At 48.2% G+C, this 13,867-nt stretch overlaps 1 protein-coding gene across 3 annotated transcripts in view; it reads right to left on the bottom strand.

Annotated features, from left to right (window-relative positions):
- Positions 1-538: 538 nt before the first annotated feature.
- SGSM3 (small G protein signaling modulator 3) overlaps positions 539-13,867 on the bottom strand; it is a 31,921-nt gene continuing 18,592 nt past the window's right edge. For all 3 annotated transcript variants that reach the window (XM_066184187.1, XM_066184188.1, XM_066184189.1), the window contains 12 exons: positions 13,367-13,421; positions 9,113-9,240; positions 8,653-8,808; positions 8,062-8,116; positions 7,615-7,664; positions 5,778-5,930; positions 5,610-5,680; positions 5,249-5,297; positions 4,942-5,027; positions 4,457-4,579; positions 3,012-3,072; positions 539-2,603 (listed from right to left, as the gene is read on the bottom strand). In XM_066184187.1, coding sequence (XP_066040284.1) covers positions 2,520-2,603; positions 3,012-3,072; positions 4,457-4,579; positions 4,942-5,027; positions 5,249-5,297; positions 5,610-5,680; positions 5,778-5,930; positions 7,615-7,664; positions 8,062-8,116; positions 8,653-8,808; positions 9,113-9,240; positions 13,367-13,421 — 1,071 coding nt within the window. In that variant the 3' untranslated portion in view covers positions 539-2,519. The remainder of the gene's footprint in view (positions 2,604-3,011; positions 3,073-4,456; positions 4,580-4,941; positions 5,028-5,248; positions 5,298-5,609; positions 5,681-5,777; positions 5,931-7,614; positions 7,665-8,061; positions 8,117-8,652; positions 8,809-9,112; positions 9,241-13,366; positions 13,422-13,867) is intronic.

Genomic DNA, 13,867 nt, shown 5'->3' with positions numbered 1-13,867 from the left:
TCGTGTCCTGAGGAGCCCAGCTGACTTCTGGGAGCCCCTCCACACAAGGGGCTTCTGCCAGGAGAGTGAGTGATAACCCTGTGCCTGTGGGCACAGGGGAAGGTGGTGCCTCAGCCCCAGAAATGTTAGAAAGTCTTTTCCCTAAGCAGTGCCCAGAGCAGGCTTGCCCAGTTCTCTGCTTTCTTACTATTATTTCTTTGAATAATAGTTCAATCATTCTTTGTTGGAAGAGGTATTCCCCTGGACATACATCTTTGCACCCATTGGGAAAACCGAAGTCTGATGTTCTGCCTCTACCTTGAATGTAATCCTGAATCTTTCTGCTGTAACCACTACTTGTTTGTAATGTGTATTTGACTAGCACGCACTCTCCCTTCCACTATGCAGCCAATGATGAGGGGTGATCAGCACCATCAGAGTTGGATGGTGTTGGGGCATCAGATCCAGAGCAAGTATTCAACTGGAAAAGTATAAAAGTGACAAGTTAATGGGGGAGAGAATGGATCTTTAAATTGAATTATTTTTTCAGTTACAAATATTTGAAGAAAAAAACCCATTTTATTAAAAAAATTCCAAACAGCCACATTCTCAAAAACTTCTCTGCTATGCTGGTGGGAGGGCTTGGGGCCATTCTGCCTTTTCCAGCTTGAAAGGGTGGGTGATCCTTCTGTGTCTTTCTCAAACCTGAAAAAAACAGCTTAAGTGATGGTGGCTCATCCTTCTCAGCTGCAGGGAGATTCCCTCAGTGCATGGAAATTACCTACCCTGCAACCAGAGGCAGGTTTTACCAGGGGCAGCTATTAGAGTCTCCCCCAGCCCAGCAGGCTTGTCTGGACCGCAGGTGGTAGTGAGGTGACACTGCCCCTTCCATAGCCACATTCCAAAGGAATTACCGTCACTGGAAACACTCTCAAATCAGAACATATGCTGCAACTTCCACCCTCCCATGAGCTTGGACTTCTAAACACAGTTCTCCCAAAGGCCTGTGCCCTGTTACTGTCGTGCTTTGCAGCTCACCGTACACCTGCTTTTTCCAGAGACATGTCTTGTACAGACAACACTGCTGTCCCCACCACACAGCCCTTTCTACTAGCTCCTCTGCCTTTCCTAAGGGTCCTCCCCCTGCAGTGTCCCTACAACTCGTCTTTTCTGGTACTTCTGGCTTTTCTAGGGCTCTGGTGTGGACCTGCTCTTAGGGCTGGCACAGAGACAAGGCAGGGCTGCCACTGCTGGCAGCAGAACTGGCTGTGCCCTGGCTGCTGCCTGACCTTGTAGCCTGCTCCAATGCAAGGAGCTCCCTCAGTGCCAGCACAGAAATGGGATCGCCATTGTCAAATGGCAGAAAGGAAATCTTAAACTGAGTCCTGGCCCTGTCAAAAAATAAGACAATACCCAGCACTCTCCCAAGATGCAGTTTTTATTTACAAACCTACCAAATAAAGGAAAGTAAGAATCTAATGTTATCCCATCAGTAGTTTGTGCTCACAGACAAGCACTTTTAGTTGAAAGCCACAGACTCCATATCCAGAACCACCACCACAAAGCAGCAATTCTCCACTCCTGACCCACGCCCCCGTTACCATCACAGGGCAGGGAGGACAAGTTAGTCTCCCTGAGCCAGGCTCCAACCTAAACCTTGTCCTGAGCTACAGTGGTGCCAAAATATACATGTTCCTGGAGTAAATCTACAGCTTTTTGGTTATAGTAAAAGTCATCTAGAGACTAAAATGACAGCATGAAACACTCTTGTTTAGGGGAGAGGTGGTTTTTGTCAGCTCCCAGAGGGGACAAAGACCATCCCTAAGGCTGTTACAGTGGTAACAGATTGGTTAATTTGGGCAACTCTTGTCAACACTCCACACCAGTGCCAGGGAGGTGGGATGAAACTGATGCCAGCTCCCACTTCTCAGCTCCAAGTCAAAGGAACTTGTCTATGTGTCCCCCAGTGGAGGACAGCCCTTGGCTGGCATGGGGAGGGGATGTGCTCTCCCTGCTCCTGTACAGCAGTGAGTCTCTCACCAGCCCAATTCCACATGCAGCTGCAGTGCCACCTGTCAATGGCACCAGCCATCATGGATCAAAGCCACCCTACAAGGGCCATCTCTTCCCCACAGCTCTAGCCATAGACATGCTGCCACCCGCCATGTGACTGCCAGCCCACAGAGCAGTGCACAATGGCTCCAGACAGGTTGCTCCCCTGGGCACTGGTGGGGAGGCAGGGCTGAGGAAAGCAGAAGATGGGGGTGGCAGAGATGTGGAAAGCTGGGAGGGGGCACTTGCTTTTTGTAGCCAGAACACACTTGTTCCTTTGCAGCATCACCCTCAACCATCAGCCCCCTCGGGTCTGCAGCTCAGCCTCTCAGCACAGCTCCATCTGTCCCAGGTGGTCTGGCAGCCCCCAGGGGGCAGGATTTTGTCACAGATACAAGTGGGTGGGGTGGGGAAGGGCAGGGGATGAGACACGAGGGGGTGGAGAAGGAGTGTGTGCCATCGAGAAGGTCCCCAGGATGGGGTGGAGGTCACCCATCTATGTCCCAGCTGAAGAGGTGGTGCTTCACGAGCATGTCCTGCACCCCTTCCTTCAGTGGCTTCTTCTCCTTCTCCTGTAGGATGACACAGAGACTTGGGTCAGTGCAGCACACCCAAAAAATGGGAGGTTGTGTCTGCAGGCAGAGCCTGAGCGTGCCGAGGCCTCTGGCACCCAGACAGAACAGCTTCCTGCACTTCTCACCTTTGCACAGCTGGCACAGGGAGAAGCCCTTCGGTTTGGAGAGCACTGGGGAAAGGGAGCCTGTCACTTTCCTCTGCCCCAGCTGGGCAGGGCAGGCAGCTGCCTGTGCCACACAGCTCCTGCTGCACAGCCTGCCCTGACAGGAAAAGCAGCCCCACCCACAGCCTCCGGAGCTGGCTCCAGAGAAGGCAGAGGATGGGCTGAAGCAGAAAGCTGGGAGAGGGAGGCAGTAAGTGAAGCCCCTGGCTGTGTGAGAGAATGAAAGATGTCACCTACTTACCTCCCTCTTTATTGGCAGCTCCCAGTCCTGAGAGAGGCTGAAAGCAAATTTGCCAAGGACCCTGCAGCAAAAACAGATGAGAACAATGTTAAAACAGACCCCCCAGACCACACTGCTAGCCTTTGCCCACAACTGCTGCCCTAGGCACACAAATATACTGCGTCTCAAGCTTATCCTGGCATACCACTAAGCTTACAAGGATGAAATTCCTTGTTTGATGATGTTGAAAAGACAGCAGCAGTCACTCACTCCCTTTTTCCCCCCTCCTCTCTGGGCTTCATATCCTCCCAGGCCCAGGCTGGAAGAAGGAGCTTGAAGATGTGACTCAAGTGCAGCCCCTACAGAGCTTGGTGCCACGGCACAGGGAGGCAGGGGCAGCCCCAGGCTCTGGGGGACTGCAGACACACCTGGCTGAGGGTTGCACACAGCAGGCAAAGGAAGATTGCAGGTTCCTCTCCTGAAAGCTGATCCTTGCCTGTAGCACATCAGAGTTCTGCAGCCCCCTCCCTGGAGCAAGAGAAGTGTCCTGCAGCTGAAGTGCTCTAAGGGATTGGCACGGGGAGCACCCTTGCTGGCTGGGAGTGGGACATAAGACATGAACCAATCCCACTCAGTCCTTTGGCGTGACCGACTGCCCGCATGCTGTGAGAAAGCAGCTGTGGAACACAGCAGGCCAGAGGTGGCAGAAACCCCCTCCTATTCAGCAGCAGGCTGAGAATATGACACCCTGAAGTGTGCACACAGGCCTGCTCCAGCTACAGATGCTCCCACTAGGGCCTGAGGCAACTGGGTGGTGCACACAAAAGCCAGCTCCCACTGAACGGCAGCAACAACCAGACTGGAGCAGTAGTGATGGCAGGGGATTTCCCCTCCAGCTCCCTGGGACTTCCCCTGGCATTGCAGAGTGCAGGAGGGCCAGGAGCATGGATGCCTGGAGCCACAGGGATGAGAGCTCAGGCACTAAAGCCACTTTCAGCCCCCAACACCACTCGCTCACCTAACCAGGGAGTCAGTGGTGACTGACTCCATCCCAGCCAATGACTGTGCAACTGTCTCCCTAGCACATTCCCTGCTCCCTGCTTGGACTTAAGAGTGGCTGGCAAAGGACATGGAGAGCAGTGGGGTTGGAAAGGCAGACTCCATCAGCGTATGTGTACAGCAGGAGACTGCTGGCAGGCAAAGGCTCCCTGCTTGTCTCAACAGGACCCCAGGAGCCAAGCTCTGGTCTTGGATCAGGCAGGCACAGTGCCTCACAATAAACTATCCAGAGATTTGTTTCTGCCTCAGCACACAGCAGGAAATCTCCGTGGCTGGGATGCCTGGGCAGCCCATGTTGCAACTCACTGGAGAGGGCCCAAACTCAGTCATAGTGAGGCCACCTCCAGCAGAGGAGGAGGAAATCTATTCCAGACAATGGCATGAGGACATGCCATGGAGACACTCACCTCAGCTCACATTTGATCTGCACCCAGCCAGGACTGCGCAGGAACGACCAGGGATGGAACCACTTCTCTATGGTCTGCAGGCTTGAGCACAGCACCTCCAGCCACAAATGCAGTACCTGTTCGCTGCAACAATGGGGTAGAGGCCTGTTACTCAGCTGCAGCCAGGGAAAGAAACCCATCCCTCTGGGATAGTCTATTTTCAGCCCAAGTTTTGACCCCCACCCACAGCCCTGTCCCCAGTGGGAACAGGATAACCCTGTAAACTTGTGAGAGCCACTCCATACAATAGGAGCTCCTGCTTCCAGCTAGGAATCAGGCCAGCACAATGCTCAAGAAACAAGTGTAATCCACAGTCTGCAGTGAGGGGGCGGGGGAATGATGCTGTGGCCTAAGACTGAAACTTCTGCTGCCCTTAAGCCCACTCTGTCCCTTTCCAAGCTCTTTGCACCCAAAATGCTGAAGGTACCAGGGGCCAGATGACTCACTTGAGTCCAACACAGATGAGTGAACGAAGCTTCACATCCATCTGTGCATGTGCAGCATCGTGTGTCAGGTTCACAGCCTGAACTGCCTGAAGGAAGGGAAGGTGTGGTTACTGCTGGGCAGCCACTTCAGCAACACAGCCAAATGCTGCCCTCCCTGGAGCTCCCACCCTCACCAGTGCCCCCTGCTAGCACCAGAGGGTCTAAGGGAAAGTTTGAGAGACTCCTGAGCATCTCCCTCCAACAGTCTCCACAGGAAATGTCCCCAAAGTACGAAATGGGCTCTGGCTGGGCTTGGGGCAGCACTCACCCGGTAAAGCAGCTCCTCTGGAGTGAGGACTTTGCCATCTTCATCAAGCCTGTAAAGATCACAGCAGAGACCCAGCTAGCTCCAGACACCCTGGGTACATGCAGGCCTTTCCTGCTTCATACCCCAACAGCTCTCGTGCTACTGCTGAGCCCAGAGATGCTCCCACAGCCATGAGAGAGCCAGATACAGACCCAGAAACACAGGAGCCAGGGGAGGGGACAAGATCCACTGCCAGCCTCAGGTCAGCGCAGGCACAGCAGCCTGCTGACACCACACCCACAGGAGGATGGGGCAGACCATGAGCCTTGCCAAGGTGCAGAGCAGTATCAGTTTGATGAGCATGGAGGAGCAGGGCACAGACCTGTAAGTCTTGCAGAGCACGAGGCGAGAATACACCGAGTCAAAGTCCCGTTCCACTTCTCGGCTTGCAGCCTGGAGGAGCAGAGAGACACTCAGCACACCTGCCCTACAACCCATCACCTCAGCCCTCTGGCAACACTGCCTCATAAAAGGAACTGGGATATCTCACCTCTTCAATGAACAGCCAAGGGTGGCAGGCCCCCCCCAGCAGAGATGGCTTCTTCAATCCATGTTCAAATATGGACTTCAAGGCTGGACAGAGTGTCCCTCGCACCAAGTCTGTCACCCCCTCTGTGACAGAGTCATCTCCAGCAATGGAGTACTGAAGAATAGGAAAAGCCAGGTCTCAAGGGGCAGAGCATGGAGGTGGTCCACTCACCTATACCTCTGCACAGACCAATTCCACTCCCAGGTGCCTGCCAGAACCCCTTCCTCCCCCCTACCTCTCATGCTCTTGCATAAGGCCCTGTATCCTGTGCTACTGCAGGGGATCTCCTGGGACCTTTGTATTTAGTGGTGCCCAGGAGACAATGCAAGTGACCCCAGTACTATCCCGGCAGCATTCAGCACATAGGAATGTGATGGTCTGATGCTGACTGTGCTAAGGTATGGAGAGGGACTTGCACTGAGGGTCTCTGGGATTCTGTAAGTTGCTAAAAGTCAAGACAAACAGAACCAGGCAGGAATTTTCAGATCAGGGGGTACACCACTTTGAGGTATCATGCTGACAGTCTGTTAACACTCGCGTAAGTGGGATCCTTTCTGTTTCCACAGTTAGGAGGAGAAATGCTCAGCAGTGCAGGACATTTCTATGCACAGAGAGGTGATCTGCATCTAAGGAGCTAGTGATGCCTTAGGAAGGCTGACCTGGAACAGAGACTGGACAGAGCTAGAGAATAGATATTAATTGAAAGGCTTTAAAGGGTACACCTTGCGCAGGACAAGAGCCTGACCAGGGCTACACCCAAGGAGGACTTAGAATGGTCACAAAAATGGACGACCAGGCACAAGGTCTTACACTTTTATAAGTTTTGGTCCATTTGCATATTGGGGTTTAATTGTCCAATTACAGCTTCAGGTTGTGAAGCCTCACAATTGTTTTCTTTCTTCAGTCCACTGTTGTTTATGCTTTTGAGCCTGAAACTTGTACTCATTGTCCTTGGTCTTCAGCAAGAAAAGGATTTGTTTTGTCTACCTACACTGTGAAGAGAACTTACTAGCACCTAATATGAAGCTCAGAACTAAACCCCTAGGCAGCACAGAATCTGAAAAACATGAAAACTAAAACTTAAGGCATCACCAGCCCTGACAGAGGGGAAGGAAGTGATATGTCAATAGCGACATCTCTCTGGGGGCTTCTCTAGGGGGCCTTGGGTCAGCCTTTGAGCTCTTCCTCACTCCTCAAATGCTGAGAAGAGAGAACTGGGCCTTCTCCACTTCCTCTGAAGCCTGCTTAGGTCAACAGTTGCTGCTGTTTGTGTCATTTGCACTACCCCCATCTGGAGGACATACTGAAGTATCTGCTATAGATAAGTGCCATCCCATCACTGCCAGCTCTAACAGGACCTAAGACAGATTGTCCCCTTGGGGACAGCTGCTTGGGGAGAATTTACTGTCATGGTCATAAAGGATGAGCAGGATCCATAGGTACAGCCTCAAAGGAGCAAAAGAACACAGGCAGCTGGGAGCAGACAGAAACACTGCCCTGATTCTCTCCCTGCTGCTTTCTTAGCTTTCATCTCTAGGGTCCTTGCAACCCCAGGCATCCCACACTGTTGCCTTGGCAGCCCTCTTGGGCCCTCATTCTCCACTTGGTCAGCGTGAGGAAGTTGAACAAACAGGCTTAGGAAGAAAAGCTGCCTGATCACATCACAAAATGGCCAGAGAAAGCAAACAGACTGAAGGAGGGAAATCTATTGCTCTTTTCAACTGTGTTTTTTCCAGTTATGACATAACCCTTTTTTTTAAATGTGAAGTTTTTTTGTAATTGGGGGGGTGTTAAGTACCTCTTTACTCCGCTCATCCAAGATCTCCACAAATTTTGCGGGAAACCAACCTACGACGAGTGAACAAAGAGATGAGCCTGACAAAGAGAAATCCTTACACAAAGCCCAGTGGGAACTGACAATAAATCAGAGTTTATAGGGCGCACCCCCAAAGAAGGAAGTAAGCAGCCTCAAAATCTCAGTAACTAAGAAGAAAGCCAATTGCAGGACACTGCCCACAGTGATGTCATGCACCCAACCACCCTGTGCCAGGAGGATGGAGCCTAAACTTGCTGTTTGCAAGAAATAACCCGGTCACTGCTGCATGACTGCTTTCATACATTTCCTTTGCCCCGGCAGATACTCTGAGTACCTGGCAAAGCCTTTGCTGCCAGAGCAGTTGTTGTAGATGAATGGATGCTATGCATCTGGCCCCACTCTCCCCAGTGCAACCCATCCTGTTCTCACCTCTCAGTCCATTCAGCTCTCCCACCCAACAGTGCTCATCCTTCTGGGAAATGATCTGAAAAAGAGGGAGTGGAAAATACTAGTTGAAGAGGTTGCAGTAGCAGGAGGGGTACAGTTGCCTGACTTGTGTGTCCACAATGAGGAACCACTTTCTTCTCAACTGCTTTACCAATGTTCTCACGTGGCCCAGGGCCTTCAAGGGCACAAAGCTACTGCAAACATCCTCTTCTCCCCAGTTTCAGATGGGATGCTCACAGTTAAATACAAATCGATGCTTTTACAGTGTTAGCACAATTCAGTGTGCAGTGTTAAACTGGGACTTGGGTTGGACCAAATCCATCTTTTGCACAGCTGCACAGCAGGCAAGAAAGGGACTTTGTGGTAGAGTGAGAACGACCCACCAGACAACACCCACAGGAACATACTGCCTCATCCCCGGGCAGCCCCTAAGAGCAGCAGCTGCTTCTCTTGGGCTCCTAACTGGGGTTTGAGCTTATCTCCTCTCTTTCTTCCCTGCAGGAGACGTAGTGTAGTGTCCCAAACAAGCTGGGTCTGCTTGTACCCCTGGTGCCTGTCCCCAGGCTGACAGACCGTAATGATGTCGTTCTTGCGGAAGCCCAGTTCATCATCATCGTGGCGCTCAAAATCCAGCAGTGCCTTGGCTCGGCGGCGCCGGTTGCGGGAACAGGCCACATAGTTCTCGTGGTCCCGCTGGTGGCTCTCCATGCTGTAGTCTGGGGTCAGGTCCTAGCAGGCATGCACATGAGAGCAGACAGGAACAAAAGTCCACAGGTGACTCCTAGCTATCTGCCAAAGCTTGCCTGCCCCTGTTCCCAAACCTTTTCCTGCTCCTGGAAACAGACAACCTCCCAGCACAGCCCTCCTCCACCACAGATGGATTAAGCAAGCCTCACCCTCCAGCCATTACAACTGGCACGTTCTGTCTCAAACCCACACTTCAGGAGTGTTTGAAACAGCCCTGTCCTGTGTTGAACACTCAAACCCCATGCCTGTAGCACACAGCAGTGCAGATCCAGCTGTTTCCACTCACAATGATGCAGTTCTTGGGATCCACACACTGGAAGTGCCGTGCCACCTGGAGAATGGCTTCACGCAGGTCAGCCACCAGCTCTGTCTGCTTGATGTTCTTGGCTTTCAGTGCCTCCAGATCATCATCCCCTGGTGGAGCCCATGCAGCCAGAGGGAAGGTGAGGGAAGGAAAGCAAGTACATGGTATTTTTTTTTTTTTGTTACCATCAGAAATTACTGGTTCTGAAGAAACCAAAAAAGCCTAACATCAGAAGTACCTAAACTAAGCCAGGTACTTATTGCCAATCTATTCAATAATGTAAATAGGAAACACCAATTTGACTGCATCAAATTTTAAGGAGATAATATTTCAAACTGCATATGGAACTGGAATATGTCATCCCTGATCTGTCTGGGAAACTCAGTACACCAAGGTACTACTTTAGAGAAGTGTCTATAATATACAGTCAGCTCAAAGGTGAGACACAAGACTGGGGAACTTGCAATAATTCCCTTCAACTGAAATTCTCCTGAAACTGAATCAGGTTTTGGTTGAATTACTTCTGATATTTGTATAACTCACAGGCTGAGAGTACATTCTTCAATGAGTCTTGGAAAAGATCTGAAAAACCAAGACAGCCCACCTTCCTGTGCCAGTCATGAAGTCAGAGCCATAAGAGACCTCAACCTCCCTAAAAGCCAGACTTCAAATGTTTGGGGTGCACAGAAATGGTCATGAACACAAAGTAAAAGTTACCAAAGCATCTTTCAACTATCACTAATCCTCCCAGGAGTTTTGACAGCCTATGTCTATTACCTTATGCAGAAAGATACTTGATGGGATGGATTCTTTAGACAATTAAAGTATCTGAATGCCTTAAATACTGGGTACATGATGTTTGGGAACATTTTGCTTCTTTTTCTAAAAAAATCATTTTGTATTAAATCCAAAGGTTACTTTCGTAAATCTGTTTTTGCCCCCTATATAATATAATGAAGATGTGGTAGCTTGATTAAAAAAAATTAACATTTAAACTAATGTATTTTTCACTGAACTTCAATGTTTGTACAAACACAGCTTTTAATCAGGAGCCGAGTAAATAATTGGCTAACAAATTAGTACTCTGCTTATCTTCTAGCAGCATTATAGAAACCAATATGAATAAAGTGTGGCCTGAGCTACAGCTGCTGTAACAGCTATATACACATTAAGCTTCTGCTAAGTGAAAAGTGATTAACACTTAAAAAAACAGTATCTTTTTATACCATGTGATCCTAATTAAAAGGACCCAAACTTTAGGAACATAAATAAAAGCACAAAATCAGATATAAAATTATTTTTGTAATTGTTTTCTATTTGCTACATTAAATTATTTGAGATACATCAGGTACACAGAGCTTAAGAGAAAACTGAATTTTGCTTCTGGGCTAGAAAAATTGTAGGGCATAGTTTACCCCAGTCCAAGCAATAAAGAAAATAACAAAATCTCCTCCTCTGTATGCAGGGGTAAGTACAGAGCATACAAGAACTCCTACTATTCAGAGATGCAAATATTGCAAATAGATAGGAGAGAATGTAGACATCGGGATTACCAGAAATTTCATGCTGCTAAAACAGAATGCAACTAGAAAAGAAACTAAACCACAGATATACTAGCACTGTGGGTTGCTCTCATTTACATAGATCACTGATTCTTTCTGTCATCTCTCAGTCCCATCTGGCCAAAACACCATGCTCTTCCCTCTGTACTCAGATCAATCCTAGCCAAACACAAGCAGGAGACGTGGGAAGCAAGTTCCATACTCTCCCACCTTAGAGTGGACATGGTACAGAGGAAAGCAACTGGCATGTCCCCCAGACTCACCTCACTGCCACTCAACAACTACACTTTCAAACTTCAACACCTACACTTCCAAACAGGAAACCAGTGCATGATCAGCCACACATGAGGAGGCTCTACTTTGAGCTTGCAAAGACTGACAAGCTGCACAGCTCTGCCACAGGATAAGCTCTTCGGCGTTCCCTTGGTGCAATGGCCACACAACAGGAAAAACACCTCTTGCACATTCTGCTCTCCACCAAATTATCTTTTGTTATTTTTTTCTCTTCTTGCATTGTAAATCTGGTTCAACTCTTTGAATCTCAACTACAGAAAGTCCTGACCAACTTGATCTAGCATAAGTAAGAGTCTGTTTCAAGCAGGAAACGCTGGAATACAGACACTGAGAGGTCTCTTCTAAACAGTGCTCCTGTGACTCTATGACTCCTGCCCAAGTTACTACCACATCTGAATTCACTCTAAGGGAGAAGAATTAAGCTCTGGGTAAGTTCTCATTCCCTGCCAGAGGAGGGCTAATTACCAGTTCTGCACACTAAGTATCACAGGCAGAAGACTTTACATTTAGATTTGATTATCAGTTCTCAGTAGAGGGTGAATTTATCACTGTCCTGGATTGAAGTATATTCTATCACCATCTTCATGAACTGTTGAAACCAGGTGAGGCAGTGCTCCCTGCCTCCTCCACTCTGGCTTATCTTCTGTTAATGGGCCCATCAGCACCTTTGCTACACAGCTCACAGATAACCCCCTCCTGGACTACCTCCTGTTAATGGGCCCATCAGGCCTTATCACATGACTCACCATCTCATTGTGAGATGCTCCACCCAGAGGGAGGAACCAAGCATTCCAGCCTGGATATAAGCTGAGACTCTGAACACTAGAGGGGCGCTTACCCACTGGATTCCCAGAGGACCCGAGCTACCAGACCTTTCTACAGGATCACTGCTTCAGGAAGACCACCTCATCTGGACTGCTTCCATCACTCCGCTCAGGCTGTATTCTGACTCTGTCAGTGGCCTTTTGTATTATTGCATCTATTTTATTTTACTTTCTTTCTTTTTTTTTCCTATTAAATTGTATCTCTGACTTGAAGCCTCTCATTTGTTTTGCTTCCAAACCACTACAATCACATACAAGCTTTCCTTCCTTTCACTTGGGCTGAATTTTTCCATTGGGGTCCACTGCTGCAGGATGACAACTTCTCAGTTTTAACCAATATTTTAAATACAAAGAATAATGTTAGGTAAAACACATGATGGTCATTGTACACAAGCCCGACTAAAATGAGAAAACCCTATCAATTATCTATGTTCTATCACTGATATATTTTGAAGCTTGAACTCAAAGTTTATCTTTGTGCATGTGCATAACTCACTACCACCTTCATAAAAATACTCAAACTGTCAAGGAAACTACCTGAGACACAAGAAAGATGTGTGTGGCAGCCAAGCTCCCAGCCAAGTTCAGTCTCTACCAGCTGTATAATAACATTACATACAAAAGCTCTGAGTTCATGTTGCACCAGCAACTTTTCCTGCATTTCTTCACTTCTGCATGCTTGACTTTACAGCATCGTGGGTATTCTACCATAATTTTTCTATGTCACACTCCATGTGTTTGTAGGAAGCCTGTGACAATATATCAGCTTCCTAGAGAACATCAGAAAAGTTCCTCTCTGGAAAGATCAGTAAAGCCCATTTTTTGATTTATTCAGGCCATTTCAACCACAACAGGAACACTGTTTGAGCCCCGTAAATTCAATGTTGTCTTCTTCTGGAAAAACAATTCCTGTGGTGATATGTGGCAATTTCAAGAAGGCTAGCCAATTTCAAGCAAGGTGATGACAGCAAGGCTTACAGCAGAAAGGGCTCTTATGAAGTCAACAAATAAGTTACTCTTAAACCCCTGCAAAAGCTATTCTGACTGTGCCCTTTCTGGAAATATGCTGGCTTGGCTCACAAGTGAAGAAAATTAAGAGTCAAAAGCATTCACAGCTCCCAGAATAAGTAAGGGGAAATATAATGATGCTTTCATTTATAATTCTGATGGGTGACACACTAGATATCCTGCCCTGTCTCAGATCTTCAGAGATGTTCCTGAACTGAGCAGAGCAAGATCAGAGAGTACCACATCCAGCCCGTGGACTGCATAAGGTCTGCCAGCAAATGTGTTTGACCTGTTGGTCACTCCAAGAAGGACATTACAGGTGGGCTGAGCTGCACCTCCTGTTGGTCACTGTACATGGACTGTCTAACCTAAAATTTACTTTCTGAGGTCAGATCAAAGAAAGCATGCAGTAAACTGCACTTCTTCCCTCTCATCCTTCAGTTCTGGCTCCCTTCTCTGTCCCAATGTTTCCCTGCTTTGCCTGCTCCCCTCCTTCCTAAGTTGCTTCAGCCATCAACTACACATGATAGGTGCAGGATTGTCCTTACCAAAAAGCAGAGAGGTGATGCCGGATTTCTTGCGCTGAGTCCTGCGCCGCACAATCTACAGGAGACAGAAGAAAGAGAGAACAAAGCGCACACATTAGGACACATTTCAGAAATAAAATAAAGCAACCTTCCACACCAGTCAACTCTGGGCAAGCAACCACTAGAAGGGGCAGGCCAGTGAACTGGCAGTTTTAGGCAGGAGTTGTTCTAGTCCTAATGCATTGAATCATTTCTACTGCTCCATATGCTCCATGGGAAACAGGTTATATTACAAAAGCATAATTGAAGTTGAAGAATCAACCACAATCCATGTAAATAATTTTAACACTAATTCTATTTGTTGTAAAAAGCAGTTCCACATGTAATCGTATATAAATTTCTAAGTGAATAGGTATTACATTTTAGAACTGCCTGAGTGTCTTGTCTACAATTGTAGATTTTAGTCCAAGATTAAACACAGGTGCATTTTTAATTCAGCTTCTCAAAAGCAGCTACTGCTGT

Source organism: Chamaea fasciata, unplaced genomic scaffold (assembly GCF_029207755.1).
Source record: "Chamaea fasciata isolate MVZ Bird 193981 ecotype frontalis unplaced genomic scaffold, bChaFas1.0.hap1 SCAF_5, whole genome shotgun sequence".
Classification (NCBI taxonomy): Eukaryota; Metazoa; Chordata; class Aves; order Passeriformes; family Sylviidae; genus Chamaea; species Chamaea fasciata.
This window is presented reverse-complemented; position numbering and strand designations above follow the sequence as displayed.